This window comes from Oncorhynchus mykiss, chromosome 6, assembly GCF_013265735.2.
Source record: "Oncorhynchus mykiss isolate Arlee chromosome 6, USDA_OmykA_1.1, whole genome shotgun sequence".
NCBI classification, from domain to species: domain Eukaryota; kingdom Metazoa; phylum Chordata; class Actinopteri; order Salmoniformes; family Salmonidae; genus Oncorhynchus; species Oncorhynchus mykiss.
Genome location: NC_048570.1, coordinates 42063347 through 42079978, shown reverse-complemented (window position 1 = coordinate 42079978; position 16632 = coordinate 42063347). Strand labels below are relative to the sequence as shown.

Sequence of the window (16632 nt, the reverse complement as noted above, 5' to 3'; positions counted from 1 at the left end):
AGGCAATCAATAGGCCATAGAGGTGACATAATTACGATTTAGCATTAACACTGGAGTGATAGATGTGCAGATGATGATGTGCAAGTAGAGATACTGGGGTGCGAAAGAGCAAGAGGATAAATAACAATATGGGGATGAGTTAGTTGGGTGTGCTATTTACAGATTGGCTGTGTACAGGTACAGTGATTGGTAAGCTGCTCTGACAGCTGATGCTTAAAGTTAGAGAGGGAGATATAAGTCTCCAACTTCAGTGATTTTTTCAATTCGTTCCAGTCATGGGCAGCAGAGAATTGGAAGGAAAGGCGGCCAAAGGAAGTGTTGGCTTTGGGGATGACCAGTGAAATATACCTGCTGGAGCGCGTGCTACGGGTGGGTGTTGCTATGGTGACCAGTGAGCTGAGATAAGGCGGGGCTTATGTGGTGAGGGCCAGCCAACGAGAGCATACTGGTCGCAGGGGTGGGTAGTATATGGGGCTTAGGTAACAAAACGGATGGCACTGTGATAGCCTCCAACACTCTACTCAGCAAACTGGATGTAGTCTATCTTGTAAATGACATTGCCGAAGTCGAGGATCGGAAGGGTAGTCAGTTTTATGAGGGTATGTTTGGCAACATGAGTGAAGGAGGCTTTGTTGCAAAATAGGAAGCCAATTCTAGATTTAATTTTGGATTGGAGATGCTTAATGTGAGTCTGGAAGGAGAGTTTACAGTCTAACCAGACACCTAGGTGTTTGTAGTTGTCCACATATTCTAAGTCAGAACCGTCCAGAGTAGTGATGCTAGTCGGGCAGCAATCGGTTGAAGAGCATGCATTTAGTTTTACTTGCATTTAAAAGGAGTTGGAGGCCACAGAAGGAGTGTTGTATGGCATTGTAGCTCGTTTGGCGGTTATTAGCACAGTGTCTAAAGAAGGGCCAGATGTATACAGAATGGTGTCCTCTGCGTAGAGGTGGATCAGAAAATTACCAGCAGCAAGAGTGACATCATTGATGTATACAGAGAAGAGAGTCGGCCCGAGAATTGACCCCTGTGGCACCCCCATAGAGACTGCCAGAGGTCCGGAAAACAGGCCCTCCGATTTGACACACTGAACTCTGTCTGAGAAGTAGTTGGTGATCCAGGCGATGCAGCAATTTGAGAAACCAAGGTGGTTGAGTCTGCCAATAAGAATGCGGTGATTGACAGAGTCAAAAGCCTTGGCCAGGTCGATGAAGACGGCTTCACAGTACTGTCTTTCATCCATGGCGGTTATGGTATCTTTTAGGACCTTGAGTGTGACTGGGGTGCACCCATAACCAGCTTGGAAATCAGATTGCATAGTGGAGAAGGTTTGGTGGGATTCGAAATGGTTGATGATTTGTTTGTTAATTAACTTGACTTTTGAAGACTTTAGGGAAGGATAGATATAGGTCTGTAACAGTTTGGGTCTAGAGTGTCTCCCCGTTTGAAGAGGGGGATGACCGCAGCATCTTTCCAATCTTAGGGTTTCTCAGATGATACGAAAGAGCGGGTGAACAGGCTAGTAATAGGGGTTGCAACAATTTCGGCAGATAATTTTAGAAAGGGAGGTTCCAGATTGTCTAGCCCTGCTGATTTGTAGGGATCCAGATTTTGCAGCTCTTTCATTACATCAACTGTCTGGATTTGGGTGAATGGGGAGGCTTGGGCAAGTTGCTGAGCTGTTGGCCGGGGTAGGGGTAGCCAAGTGGAAAGCATGGCCAGCCGTGGAAAAATGCTCATTGAAATGATCGATTATCGTAGATTTTTGGGGGTGACAGTGTTTCCTAGCCTCAGTGCGGTGGGCAGCTGGGAGGAGGTGCTGTTATTCTCCATGGACTTTAGTGTCCCAAAACATTTTTCAATTTGAGTTACTTTAATCAAATTTCTGTTTGAAAAAGCTATCCTTTGCTTTCCTAACTGCCTGTGTATATTGGTTCCTGACTTCCCTGAAAAGTTGCATATCGCGGTGGCTATTCAATGCTTATGCAGAACGCCACAGGATGTTTTTGTGCTGGTCAAGGGCAGTCAAGTCTGGGGTGAACCAAGTCTGTGGTGAACCAATATCTGTTCTTAGTTGTACTTTTTTTGAATGGGGCATGCTTATTTAAGATTGTGAGTAAAAGCACTTTTAAAGAGCAACCAGGCATCCTCTACTGACGGGATGGGGTCAATATCCTTCCAGGATACCCGGGCCAGCTCGAGATGGTTACGGATTTAGGGTTGACCTTTGTAGGCTCCTTGATAATTTGTGTGAGATTGAGGGCATCTAGTTTAGTTTGTTGGATGGCCGGGGTGTTAAGCATGTCACCTAACAGTACAAACTCTGACGATAGATGGGGTGCAATCAATTCACACATGGTGTCGTGGACACGGCTGGGGGTCTATAACAAGCGGTAACGGTGAGAGACTTGTTTCTGGAAAGGTGGATTTTTAAAAGTGTAAACTCGAATTGTTTGGGTACAGACTTGGATAGTATGACAGAACTCTGCAAGCTATCTCTGCAGTAGATTGCAACTCCGCACCCTTTGGCAGTTCTATCTTGTCAGAAAATGTTATAGTTAGGGGATGGAAATTTCAGGATTTTTCGTGGCCTTCCTAAACCACTATTCAGACACGGCTAGGACATCCAGGTCGGCAGAGTGTGCTAAAGCAGTGAATAAAACAAATTTAGGGATTAGGCTTTGGGTAATGTTACCGGGATTTTTCAACGCTATTCATTACATCTTAAGATCCAGCTCCTCCAGAGTAGTTCAATAACATTTGTGTTATAACGGGTGTCAGAACAGACTGATGGGTTATAGTCCTAATCCCAGAGCCATTGCTGGCACACGACACCCCTAATCACTCCTAGATTGTCTACAAGAATCATCTTAATGGAGTGAATGTTAGAATAGGGAGGGAATATCAGTGCCTGTAAAATGCCTGTATGTCAGGATGGTTGAACGGAATGAAGGAATAAATGGCATACAGGAAATGTAGTGTTTTGGTTATTTAGAGTGAAATGGATTTATTCTTTACTTTATCCTTGGCACCATTTCCATCAAGCCTATAAAGTGCTGACTGATGGGTGTTTTTGTGGCACCTTCATTTTAAAACTAAATGACTTCGGCATTCAACAATCTCAAATTTGCTTTTTCAAATAAGCATTTGTGGATAATTCTTTGACGGTGTGACAGGGAATTGAAGCACCGGAAACGTAAATTCTCTGCTGGCTGGCTGGCTGTAAATTCTCAATGACAATTAGCTTATTCCAGCATTGTTCATTCTTTCTCTTTTACTCACAGGCTGGCTGGCTGGCTGATTGTTTGCCTGGCTGATTGATTGTTTGGCTGATGGATTGATTGATTGTTTGGCTGATGGATTGATTGATTGTTTGGCTGATGGGTTGATTGATTGTTTGGCTGATGCATTGATTGATTGTTTGGCTGATGCATTGATTGTTTGTTTGGCTGATGGATTGATTGTTTGTTTGGCTGATGGACTGATTGTTTGTTTGGCTGATGGACTGATTGATTGATTGTTTGGCTGATTGATTGTTTGGCTGATTGATTGTTTGGCTGATTGATTGATTGGCTGGCTGATTGATTGGTTGTTTGGCTGGCTGATTGATTGGTTGTTTGGCTGGCTGGCCGATTGATTGATTGTTTGGCTGGCTGGCTGATTGATTGATGGATTGTTTGGCTGATTGATTGATTGTTTGTTTGTTTGGCTGATGGGCGTGATTGAATACATACACTACCGTTCAAAAGTTTGGGGTCACTTAGAAATGTCCTTGTTTTTAAAGGGCTATCAACCAGATTACTTTTTCTACGTATTCCCCAAGGTGTCGACAGCATTGTGACGTAGTGTTACGCATTTATGTTGAAGAATACCCGTAAGCGGCTACATTGTGTAAGTGGTCACCTGATGGCTCTCAGTGATTCTCGCGTAAAATACAGAGGTAGCCATTTTTCCAATCGGTCCTACTGAAAAACCAATTGTCCCGGTGGATATATTATCAAATAGATATTTGAAAAACACCTTTTAGAATTGATTATAAAACAACGTTTGCCATGTTTCTGTCGATATTATGGAGCTAATTTTGAATATTTTTTGCGTTTTCGTGACCACAATTTACGGTCGATTTCTCAGCCACAAACGTGGAGAACAAACTACTAAACTACACTACTAAATTATTTTGCCTACAAAAATAATATTTTTGGAAAAAAGGAACATTTGCTATCTAACTGGGAGTCTTGTGAGTGAAAACATCCGAAGCTCATCAAAGGTAAATGATTTAATTTGATTGCTTTTCTGATTTTCGTGACCAAGTTACCTGCTGCTAGCTGGACATAATGCTATGCTAGGCTATCGATAAACTTACACAAATGCTTGTGTAAGGCTTGCTTTGGCTGTAAAGCATATTTTGAAAATCTGAGATGACAGGGTGATTAACAAAAGGCTAAGCTGTGTCTCAATATATTTCACTTGTGATTTTCATGAATAGGAATATTTTCTAGTAATATTTCTGTCTGTTGCGTTATGCTAATTAGTGTCAGTCGATGATTACGCTCCCGGACCCGGGATGGGGTGTCTCTAGAGGTTAAAATCACATCAAATTGATCAGAAATATGGTATAGACATTGTTAATGTTGTAAATGACTATTGTAGCTGGAAACGGCTGATTTTAAAAATAAAATAGAATATCTACATACTTGCAAAAACTCAGTCTCAATGTCAACAGTGTAGAGGCGTCCCCGGGATGCTGGCCTTCTAGGCAGAGTTCCTCTGTCCAGTGTCTGTGTTCTTTTGCCCATCTTAATCTTTTATTTTTGTTGGCCAATCTGAGATGTGGCTTTTTCTTTGCAACTCTGCATAGAAGGCCAGCATCCCGGAGTCGCCTCTTCACTGTTGTCGTTGAGACTGGTGTTTTGTGGGTACTATGTAATGAAGCTGCCAGTTGAGGACTTGTGAGGCATCTGTTTCTCAAACTAGACACTCTAATGTACTTGTCCTCTTGCTCAGTAGTACACCGGGGCCTCCCACTTCTCTTTCTACTCTGGTTAGAGCCAGTTTGCGCTGTTCTGTGAAGGGAGTAGTACACAGCAGTGTGTACGAGATCTTCATATTCTTGGTAATTTTTCGCATGGAAAAGACTTCATTTCTCAGAACAAGAATAGACTGATGAGTTTCAGAAGAAAGTTATGTATTTCTGGCCAATTTGAGCCTGTAATCGAACCAAATGCTGATGCTTCAGATACTCAACTAGTCTAAAGGCGGCCAGTTTTATTGCTTCTTTATTCAGAACAACAGTTTTCAGCTGTGCTAACATAATTGCAAAGGGGTTTTCTAATGATCAATTAGCCTTTTAAAATGGTAAACTTGGATTAGATAACACATCGTCCCATTGGAACACAGGAGTGATTGTTGCTGATAATGGGCCTCTGTACACCTATGTAGATATTCCATAAATAATTGGCCGTTTCGAGCTACAATAGTCATTTACAACATTAACAATGTCTATACTGTATTTCTGATCAATTTGATGTTAGTTTAATGGACAAAAAAGGTGCTTTTCTTTCAAAAACGTGGACATTTCTAAGTGACCCCAAAGTGGTAGTGTATGTTAGCAGCAGGTGGATTGAAGAGATGTTTGTCTGTGTTTTTGCAGAATGAAAGAGGGAACGACAGAATGAGATTGAGTGGGGGTGGGAAAGAGGCCTTAAAAAGTATTAAAAGCTTTTATCTGTGCCAGTGTTTGAATAATGAGGCTTCTTGCCTTCCGTGGAGAACAGGCCTCTTTTGTATCAAATACATGTATTATTCGACAGGCGGGCTAACTTCATTCAAATTCATTGATGACAGAGACCCATTATGTCCTTCGCCTCTCTGTCATCCTCTCTCTCCATCCTCGATTCTCTTCTATTTCTGTCTCTATACACCTCTTCTTTTTTCTCCATACATCTTTTCTCCTCTCTCTTATGCCTCTCCCAATCGGTCTGGCCCCTCTCTTTCTCTCTGATCCTCTGAAGGCCCTTTTGTTCGTCTTGTGACTGACAGGTAGGAGGGATTGAGCATGGCGTGATAAACGAGTGTCAGGAACACGCACACACAAACTCACCATGATGAACGAGTGTCTGGATGGATGTGACCTTGTTTGGGGCTTTGATATTCCATACCTTGTTGCTCGAAAACGGAATGGAGGGATGAGCGGGAATAAAACATTCAGCATTCTTATTAATGTAATACTTTGTTGTTTTTAAAAATCTGAGTTTTGTTTACTCTGATCTGTGGAATCGCGAACTCGTATTACCGATGGTGAACGTAAAATTGCATTATCTCAATTAGAGGTCGACCAATAATGATTTTTCAACGCCGATGCCGATTATTGGCGGACCAAAAAAGCTGATACCGATTAATCGGCCGATTTTTATTTATTTACAACAATATATATATATATATTTTTTTTTTTCACCTTTATTTAACCAGGTAGGCAAGTTGAGAAGTTCTCATTTACAATTGCGACCTGGCCAAGATAAAGCAAAGCAGTTCGACACATACGAGCAATTAGAGGCCATGGAAGGAGAGTTGTATGGCATTAAACCTTGCCTGGAGGGTTGTTAACACAGTGTCCAAAGAAGGGCCAGAAGTATACAGAATGGTTTCGTCTGCGTAGAGGTGGATCAGAGACTCATCAGCAGCAAGAGCGACATCATTTATATATACAGAGAAGAGAGTCGGTCCACGAATTGAACCCTGTGGCACCCCCATAGAGACTAGAGGTCCGGAAAGCAGACCCTCCGATTTGACACACTGAACTCTATCAGAGAAGTAGTTGGTGAATCAGGCGAGGCGATCATTTGAGAAACCAAGGCTGTTGAGTCTGCCGATGATGATGTGGTGATTGACAGAGTCGAAAGCCTTGGCCAGATCAATGAATATGGCTGCACAGTATTGTTTCTTATCGATGGCGGTTAAGATATCGTTTATGACCTTGAGCGTGTACCCATGACCAGCTCTGAAACCAGATTGCATAGTAGAGAGGGTATGGTGGGATTCGAAATGGTCGGTAATCTGCTTGTTGACTTGGCTGTCGAAGACCTTAGAAAGGCAGGGTAGGATAGATATAGGTCTGTAACAGTTTGGGTCAAGAGTGTCCCCCCCCTTTGAAGAGGGGGATGACCGCAGCTGCTTTCCAATATTTGGGAATCTCAGACGACAACAAAGAGAGGTTGAACAGGCTAGTAATAGGGGTTGCAACAATTTTGGCAGGTAATTTTTTAGAAAGAAAGGGTCCAGATTGTCTAGCCCGGCTGATTTGTAGGGGTCCAGATTTTGCAGCTCTTTCAGAACAACAGCTGACTGGATTTGGGAGAAGGAGAAATGGGGAAGGCTTGGGCGAGTTGCTGTGGGGGTGCAGTGCTGTTGACCGTGGTAGGGGTAGCCAGGTGGAAAGCATGGCCAGCAGCAGAAAAATGCTTCTTGAAATTCTCAATTATAGTGGATTTATCGGTGGTGACAGTGTTTCCTATCCTCAGTGCAGTGGGCAGCTGGGAGGAGGTGCTCTTATTCTCCATGGACTTTACAGTGTTCCAGAACTTTTTGGAGTTTGTGCTGCAGGATGAAAAATTCTGTTTGAAAAAGCTAGCCTTTGCTTTCCTAACTGCATGTGTATATTTGTTCCTAACGTCCCTGAAAAGTTGCATCTCGCGGGGACTATTCGATGCTAATGCAGTACTCCACAGGATGTTTTTGTGCTGGTCAAGGGCAGTCAGGTCTGGAGTGAACTACGGGCTATATCTGTTCCTGGTTCTAAATTTTTTGAACGGGACATGTTTATTTAAGATTATGAGGAAACCACGTTTAAAGAATAACCTGGCATCTTCTACTGACGGAATGAGGTCAATATCCTTCCAGGATACCCGGGCCAGGTCGATTCGAAAGGTCTGCTCGCTGAAGTGTTTCAGGGAGCGTTTGACAGTGATGCGTGGAGGTCGTTTGACCGCTGACCCATTACGGATGCAGGTAATGAGGCAGTGATTGCTGAGATCTTGGTTGAAGACAGCAGGAGGTGTATTTAGAGGGCAAGTTGGTTAGGATGATATCTGTGAGGGTGCCCGTGTTTACAACTTTGGGGAGGTACCTGGTAGGTTCATTGATAATTTGTGTGAGATTGAGCGCATCAAGTTTAGAATGTAGGATGGCTGGGGTGTTAAGCATGTTCCAGTTTAGGTCACCTAGCAGCACGAGCTCTGAAGATAGATGGGGGGGCAATCAGTTCACATATGGTGTCCAGAGCACAGCTGGGGGCAGAGGGTGGTCTATAGCATGCAGCAACAGTGAGAGACTTGTTTTTAGAGAGGTGGATTTTTAAAAGTAGAAGTTCAAATTGTTTGGGTACAGACCTGGATAGTAGGACAGAACTCTGCAGGCTTTCTTTGCAGTAGATTGCAACACCTCCCCCTTTGGCAGTTGTCTGAAAATGTTGTAGTTTGGGATGAAAATTTCAGAATTTTTTGTGGTCTTCCTAAGCCAGGATTCAGACAGCTAGAACATCCGGGTTGGCAGAGTGTGCTAAAGCAGTGAATAAAACAAACTTAGAGAGGAGGCTTCTAATGTTAACATGCATGAAACCAAGGCTAATACGGTTACAGAAGTCATCAAAAGAGAGCCCCTGGGGAATAGGAGTGGAGCTAGGCACTGCAGGGCCTGGATTCACCTCTACATCACCAGAGGAAAGGAGGAGGAGTAGGATAAGGGTACGGCTAAAAGCAGTGAGAATTGGTCGTCTAGAACGTCTGGAACAGAGAGTAAAAGGAGGTTTCTGGGGGCGATAAAATAGCTTCAAGTTATAATGTACAGACAAAATAATAATAATAATGAATGAACACTTATTTTAACTTAATATAATACATCAATAAAATCAATTTAGCCTTAAATAAATAATGAAACATGTTCAATTTGGTTTAAATATTGCAAAAACAAAGTGTTGGAGAATAAAGTAAAAGTGCAATATGTGCTATGTAAGAAGGCTAACAAAGTTTTAGGTTATAGTTATTATAGGACTATTTCCCTCTATACCATTTGTATTTCATTAACCTTAGACTATTGGATGTTCTTATAGGCACTTTAGTATTGCCAGTTTAACAGTATAGCTTCCGTCCCTCTCCTCGCTCCTCCCTGGGCTCGAACCAGCAACACAACGACAACAGCCACCATCGAAGCAGTGTTACCCATGCAGAGCAAGGGGAACAACTACTAGAAGGCTCAGAGCGAGTGACCTTTGAAGCGCTATTAGTGCGCGCTAACTAGCTAGCCATTTCACTTTGGTTACACCAGCCTCATCTCGGGAGTTGATAGGCTTGAAGTCATAAACAGCGCAATGCTTGACGCACAACAAAGGGCTGCTGGCAAAACGCACAAAAGTGCTGTTTGAATGAATGTTTACGCGCCTGCTTCTGCCTACCACCGCTCAGTCAGATACTTAGATACTTGTATGCTTGTATGCTCAGTCAGATTATATGCAACGCAGGACACGCTAGACAATATCTAGTAATATCATCAACCATATGATTATTACCTAGTGATTATGATTGATTGTTTTTTATAATATAAGTTTAATGCTAACTAGCACCTTACCTTGGCTTACTGCATTTGCGTAACAGGCAGTCTATTGCGTAGAACTAGTTAACAGTAAGGTTGCAAGATTGGTTCCCTGGAGCTGACAAGGTGAAAATCTGTCGTTCTGCCCCTGAACGAGGCAGTTAACCCACCGTTCCTATAGCGATTCCCGATTGTTTTGACATCTCGAAATCGGCCCCAATTAATCGGCCATTCCAATTAATCGGTCGACCTCTAATCTCAATGAATTATTCAAATTACTCTTATGTTTCACCATTGAAACCTTATATATGTATATGCAGTTTGATGGCACCAAAGCAGTGCTTGATGTTTTGTTAATTTAGTGTTCAGTTTACTCTCTTTTGAAGGTTTTTATTGAACTTTTATTTATTCAGAGGAACCCGTTGAGACCAGGGTCTCATTTACAATTGTCCCTTCAGGACAGCAACACAACAAATTCAAGTTGACCAATAAAAAAATGTAATAAACTACAAGTTACAGAATCAACACTGCAGCTTCAAACACCAAAAAATGATTTACATTTAATCCAAAAAGTTGCAATTCTCATAAAATTCATTCAACCTTTAAGTCCTCAACTGCCCTAGAGGCACCAGAGAACACACAAATGTTCTGAATAAGATGGAGACAATGCTGTCCATTGTACAGGACAAAGCTACAGTCCCGTGAAAAAGTATTTGCCATTTGATCAGATATTCAACCAAAACATAATATTAGATAAAGGGAACCTGAGTTAAAAAAAAAGATATACTTATTTAATTAACACTTATGCAATTTATTCCCCTGTGTGAAAAATAATTGCCCCCTTATACTCAGTAACTTGTTGTGCCACCTTTTGATGCAATGACTGGAACCAAATGCTTCCTGAAGTTGTTGATCAGTCTCTCACATCACTGTGGAGGAATTATGGCCCACTCTGGCATGCAGTCGTCCAAGTCCCGAGGCAGCAAAGCATCCCCAAACCATCACACTTCCACCACCGTGCTTGACCGTTGCTAAAAGGTTTTTACTGTGGAATTCAGTGTTTTGGTTTTCACCAGGCATAATAGGACCCCTTATTCCAACGGTCAAGCATGGTTGTGTGGTGGTTTGGGGATGCTTTGCTGCCTCAGGACCTGGATAACTTGTCTTAATTGAAGGAACCATGATTTCTGCTCTTTATCAGAGAATTTCTCATGAGAATGTCAGGTCATCCTGTGAGCTGAAGCTGAAGAGCAGCTGGGCAAGACAATGATCCAAAACACACAAATCAACCATACATGCAAATGGTTAAAAAGCAACGAGTTTCAAGTTTTGGAATGGCCTAGTCAAAGTCCAGACCTATTCACAGTTGAGATGTTGTGGCAGGATTTGAAATGAGCAGTTCATGCTTGAAAACCCACAAATGTGGCTGAGTTCAAGTAGTTCTGCGTGCAAGAGTGGGCCAAAATCCCTCCACAGCGATGTGAGAGACGGATCAACAACGACAGGAAGCATTTGGCTGCAGTCATTGCAGTTAAAGGTGGCACAACCAGTTATTGAGTTTAAGGCAATTACTTTTTCACACAGGGGAATTGGATGTTAACTTTTGATAATTAAATAAATACAATAAGTATACTTTTTTTGTAAACTTAGGTTCCCTTTATCTAATATTAGGTTTTGGTTGAAGATCTGATTAACATTCAGTATAAAAAATATGCAAAAACAGAATCAGAAAGGAGAGTAACTTTTCCACTGCACTGAACAGAGCATTTGGAAATATTCAGACCCCTTGACTTTTCCACATTTTGTATTGATACAGCCTTATTCTGAAAATGGATTCTCCCCCCCCCCCCATTTTTGAACATTTATTAAAGATAAAATAAACTCTCACATTTACATAAGTATTCAGACCCTTTACTCAGTACTTTGTTAAATAACCTTTGGCACCGATTACAGCCTCAAGTCTTCTTGGGTTTGGCGCTACATGCTTGGCACACCTGTATTTGGGGAGTTTCTCACATTCTTCTGCAGATCCTCTCAAGCTCTGTCAGGTTGGATGGGGTGCATCGCTGTACAGCTATTTTCAGGTCTCTCCAGAGATGTTTGATAGGGTTCAAGCTGGGCTCACGCTGGGGAACTCGAGGACATTCAGAGACTTGTCCCCGAAGCTACTCCTGCGTTGTCTTGGCTGTTGGAAGTTGAACTCTCACCCCAGTCTGAGGTCTTGAGTGCTCTGCGGCAGGTTTTCAATCAAGGATCTCTCTGTACTATGCTCCTTTCATCTTTCCCTACATCCTGACTAGTATCCCAGTCCCTGCCACTGAAAAACATCCCAACTGCATGATGCCGCCACCACCATGCTTCACCGTAGGGATGGTGCTGGGTTTCCTCCAGAAATGGCACTTGGCATTCAGGCCAAGGAGTTCAGTCTTGGTTTCATCAGACCAGATAATCTTGTTTCTCATGGTCTGAGAGTCCTTTAGGTGCCATTTGGCAAACTCCAGGCGGGCTGTCATGTGCCTTTTTACTGAGGAGTGGCTTCCGTCTGGACATTCTACCATAAAGGCCTAATTGGTGGACTACTGCAGAGATGGTTGTCCTTCTAGAAAGGAACTCTGGAGCTCTATCAGTGACCATCGGGTTCTTGGTCACCTCCCTGACCAAGGCCCTTCTCCCCCGATTGCTCAGTTTGGCAGGGTGGATAGCAAAAATGTCTTTTCACTTTGTCATTATGTGGTATTGTGTGTAGATTGATGATAAAAAACATGTAATTTAATCTATTTTAGAGTATGGCTGTTACTTAAACAAGAAAAAGTCAAGTGGTCTGAATACTTTCCGAAGGCACTGTATATATCAAACCACACTGGATGTAAACATTTGATATATTGAGTCACATCTCTTTTGAAGTCACCTTCATGCTCTTTAGGGTTTGCATTAAGAAATTGTTAAAGAAATCCCATCAACATTACTTTGACTGAAATGTGTGTGTGTGTTGAACCGAGACTGTCATTTTAAAGATGGAATACTCCTCCGAGTCGTCACTTGAACCTTAGACATGTCAGCCACAATAAAAATAACCATCAAACAAACACTAGATCAAATGAGTCAGACATCTCATTTGTAGACGTGGAGCCTTGAATTGCTGGATATTTTGGATCACAATTTCATTTAAAGACACTTCACATCAACTTCGCACTTTAGAAAACTGTCAATGTTGTTGTCCTGCCCTGTTTGGGGTTCTTCTCTCCCTCAGGCCAAACGGAGGGATTTGTTGTTAGCATGGAGATTTATCATGAATTGTTTCTGTGGAGATGTGCTGGAATGATAACAATAGTGTCTTTGGCTGTGTTAGAGGATAAATCACTTCAGTCACTTTGCTTAATCTCATTGGCTCATTCCCCAATTCAGCCATTTGTCTTCTCCACAGTCTTGTTTTTTCTGCTCCATCATCTCACAGAGCTTCTCTCACTTCTCACCAAAGAGGGAGCGCACAAAGTTAGTTTTTAATGGCATTGTTTTTCTTGTACAACAATCAACCTCAGAGGATTCTCATTCTGCAGTTTAATATGCCAAGTCACAGTAACAGTTAAGTTATATGGAATGTCAGTCCCTTATGATTCTAGAATTAATGACAAAGCAATAGTTTAGAAATTGACAGACTGTGTTGCCATTACAAGAAAAAGTAATTTAGGAAAACTACAATTTATTGCTCCGGGGTAATCTCATGGAGAGAACAATAACCCTGCCTTCGAATGCCAAATTGCACCTGTGGCTCGATCACATTCTCATACTCACACACATTGATTGACCCAGGCTAAGGAGTCTTATTTAATTGAGTTTTGTGTGTGTTGCAGCTGGCGTCGGGCATCTACAGCTTTGCCTGCTCCCTGTGGAGCCACCACACAGACTGCTTCCTCCAGCAAGTCCTAGCCGTGGATCAGGCCCATGCCCTCAGCTCACTGGAGAGGACTCTACTGTCACTTAAAGGTAACTGGAATCATTCATGCACACACACACACACACAACCACACACACACACACACAGTTCTGATTGACTTGTGTCTAAAGGTCATTGTTTACATTTTCCTCCCAGTACTTCGGAAGCTGACGGTCCATGGATTCCAGGAGCCACAACAGAATATGGAAGTGATGGTAAGTGGAAAACCAGGATAAAGTTATTCTGGAAAGAAGCAAAGATGGGATTTGACAATAATAATCTCTGTACTCTACACATACAATTATTTGTAAGGTCCCCTCAGTCGAAGAGTGAATTTCAAGCACTGATTCAACCACAAAGACCAGGGAGGTTTTCCAATGCTTCGCAAAGAAAGACATCTATTGGTAGATGGGTAAAAAAGCAGACATTGAATATCCATTTGAGCGTGGTGAAGTTATTAATTACAATTTTGATGGTGTATCAATACACCCAGTCACTACAAAGATACAGGTGTCCTTCCTAATTCAGTTGCCGGACAGGAAGGAAACTGCTCATGAGGCCAATGGTGACTTCTAAACAGAGTGTAATGTCTGTGATAGGAGAAAACTGAGGATGGATCAACAACATTGTAGTTACCCCACAATACTAATCTAATTGACAGAGTTAATTGTCATCTGCAAGGACTAGGGAGTTTTTTTTATTATAAAAAACAGAATAGAGCTAAACACAGGCAAAATCCTAGAGTAAAACCTGGTTCGGTCTGTTTTCCAACAGACCGTTACACAAATGTACCTTTCAGCCGGACAACAACCAAAAACACATGGCCAAATCTACACTGGAGTTGCATGCCAAGACGACATTGAATATTCCGGAGTGGCCTAATTACAGTTTTGACTTAAATTGGCTTGACAATCTTTGGCAAAACTTGAAAATGGCTGTCTAGCAATGATCAACAACAAACTTGACAGCGCTTGAATAATTTTCAAGGTGTGCAAAGCTCTTAAAAAATAACTATCAGAAACTCGGAGCATACAAAGTAATTTATAGGAACATCTAAACTGTTTTAAAATGTAATTTGATACATATCAGTGTTAATTGTCTCATGTTAGGCCATAATATTGGGTCAAATGACCTAAGATTTATTATTCATTAAAGCTTGAATGTATTAAATAAATAGTTTAGTTCCAGAATTACATGGGGGAAAAAACCACTGAAACAAATTTTTGAGTCTTCTATATTCCAATATTCTCTACAATGGATTTTACACAGCATACTGCAATTCTGAGTGAATTTCAACTCCCAGGGTGCAATGGGTGCAATGCAGTTCGCTTCTTGAGACAGTTTTGTCAACAAGCTGCAGGCATGGAGGTATGCTTCACCTACTTCATCCTGCAGCCATCGCCTGCATTGTGGGAGGCTCTATTGTCAACTAATCCTTAAGGTGTTTTCATTTGACCCACACTAACGTGACCAAATACATGACTGAAACGGGAAATAATTTGCCGCGATTTATGTGTACACTGGATATATTCAAATAAATGTTACATTTTGAGGCTCTCTCACAAAGTGATAATACAACGTACACACAATATAATATGATTTCAGTTGTTTGAGTGTGTGATAAAGGGGTTAGATACATCTTTATTTCAATGTTAAAAAGAAAACATTTTTTTTGAAACAATGGCAACACTACCATGTTGATCTGAGCCCTGCTGTTGAAAAACCACGTTTGTGTCCAACTGTCGCAGATGCACCTCCCACCCGACTTCACACCTCCACCTTTGTCTACGGTTAGTTGCTTTAGCCTTACCACTCGAACGTGCCCAATATATGCGGTGCTGCTCATCATCTCACTGAGTTGACCTTTAAATTATAAACGTTAATCTGAATGTGACCCGCCAGATTCAGAAGCTTGAAAACTCATTAATTCATAGTTTTGGAGTCAACGATAATAGTTTCTGTATAGTTTTTTTTTTTTTTTTTTTTTTCAGTTTACTATATTAGCTTTTTCATAATTATTTTTCATTTAGCTTATTTTAGTTTACCATAATAACCTTGGCCCTGAACGCAGTCTTCCTTACAGCTAGACCCCGCTATGAAGGTCCTGGAACTGTTAATTCAATTTAGTGTAAATCGTCCAATAAAATTATTAAAGTGTGCGTGTGCCGAGGGCTGCTCCCCTGGCTTGGAGTTAATGGAATCATTTGCTCCGAGTACTCTGGTCATTTGAACTCTGACTCCAACTCTCCTATCCTTCATATCTGAGTGGTGTGTTTAAGTAACACCAGGGGACTATTAAGCCAACCTCTTGTTCTGCGAATGTCAAAGGAAAAAAGTTCAAGGAGAGAAGGAAGGAGGGAGGGATGAGGCGTGAGTTGACTGTCAAGGGGTAGTTTGATCCACTCACCCTCTCCTCCTCCTTCCTATCTCTTATCACCTGCTTATAGTTCCCAAAGCACAACCAGTGGCATTTTCTCCATATTACTCCCACCCATGCCATCTCAGATGTGTAGAGCTGCTTAATAGACCCACAACAGTGGAGATGTGAGAAGTTTGATGAAGCTGTTGTTGCAGGTTGCCTCATTATAGACTCCACAGGGAAAGAAAGCTCATTTAAATGGGTTTTAATTAGTTCTTTCAGGCTGTGCCTTGCCTTAACTCCTTCACAAATGAATAATGAAATTCACTGATCTAGGCAGCGATTCTTATACACATATGCACATACACACACACACAGAGTCCTGATTGACTTGTTTCCAAAGTGCTTCCATTTAGAGACTTCTTGGAGGACATGCTTTTGTTGGGTAATCTTCTTTCAGTTTGATCGAACTTTAGAGCAGATAGATCATTGGCACACTTTGGCACACTTTCTCACCCTTTCATACCCCTCTGAAACAGAGCTGTGTATGCAATAGGAAGCTAATGTAATTTCAGTGTAATTGGCTATCTTGAGTCTGCCCTCCGTCAATGGTTTCATAAATGATCAAATCAAGGTTTTGCCTACGTTATCGCAGGTGCAGCAAAACGCTTATGTCTAGCTCTAATAGGAATATCTAATAGTACAACAACAATACACAAGAACAAGACATTAAGACATGTCAGAATGAGCAACGTCA

General features: G+C 41.8%; 1 protein-coding gene across 2 annotated transcripts in view; it reads left to right on the top strand.

Moving 5' to 3' along the window:
* The window catches only part of ipo11 (importin 11), a 234206-nt gene that overhangs the window by 44086 nt on the left and 173488 nt on the right, over positions 1 to 16632 (top strand). For both annotated transcript variants that reach the window (XM_036980135.1, XM_021606535.2), the window contains exons 6-7: positions 13434 to 13566; positions 13673 to 13731. In XM_036980135.1, coding sequence (XP_036836030.1) covers positions 13434 to 13566; positions 13673 to 13731 — 192 coding nt within the window. The remainder of the gene's footprint in view (positions 1 to 13433; positions 13567 to 13672; positions 13732 to 16632) is intronic.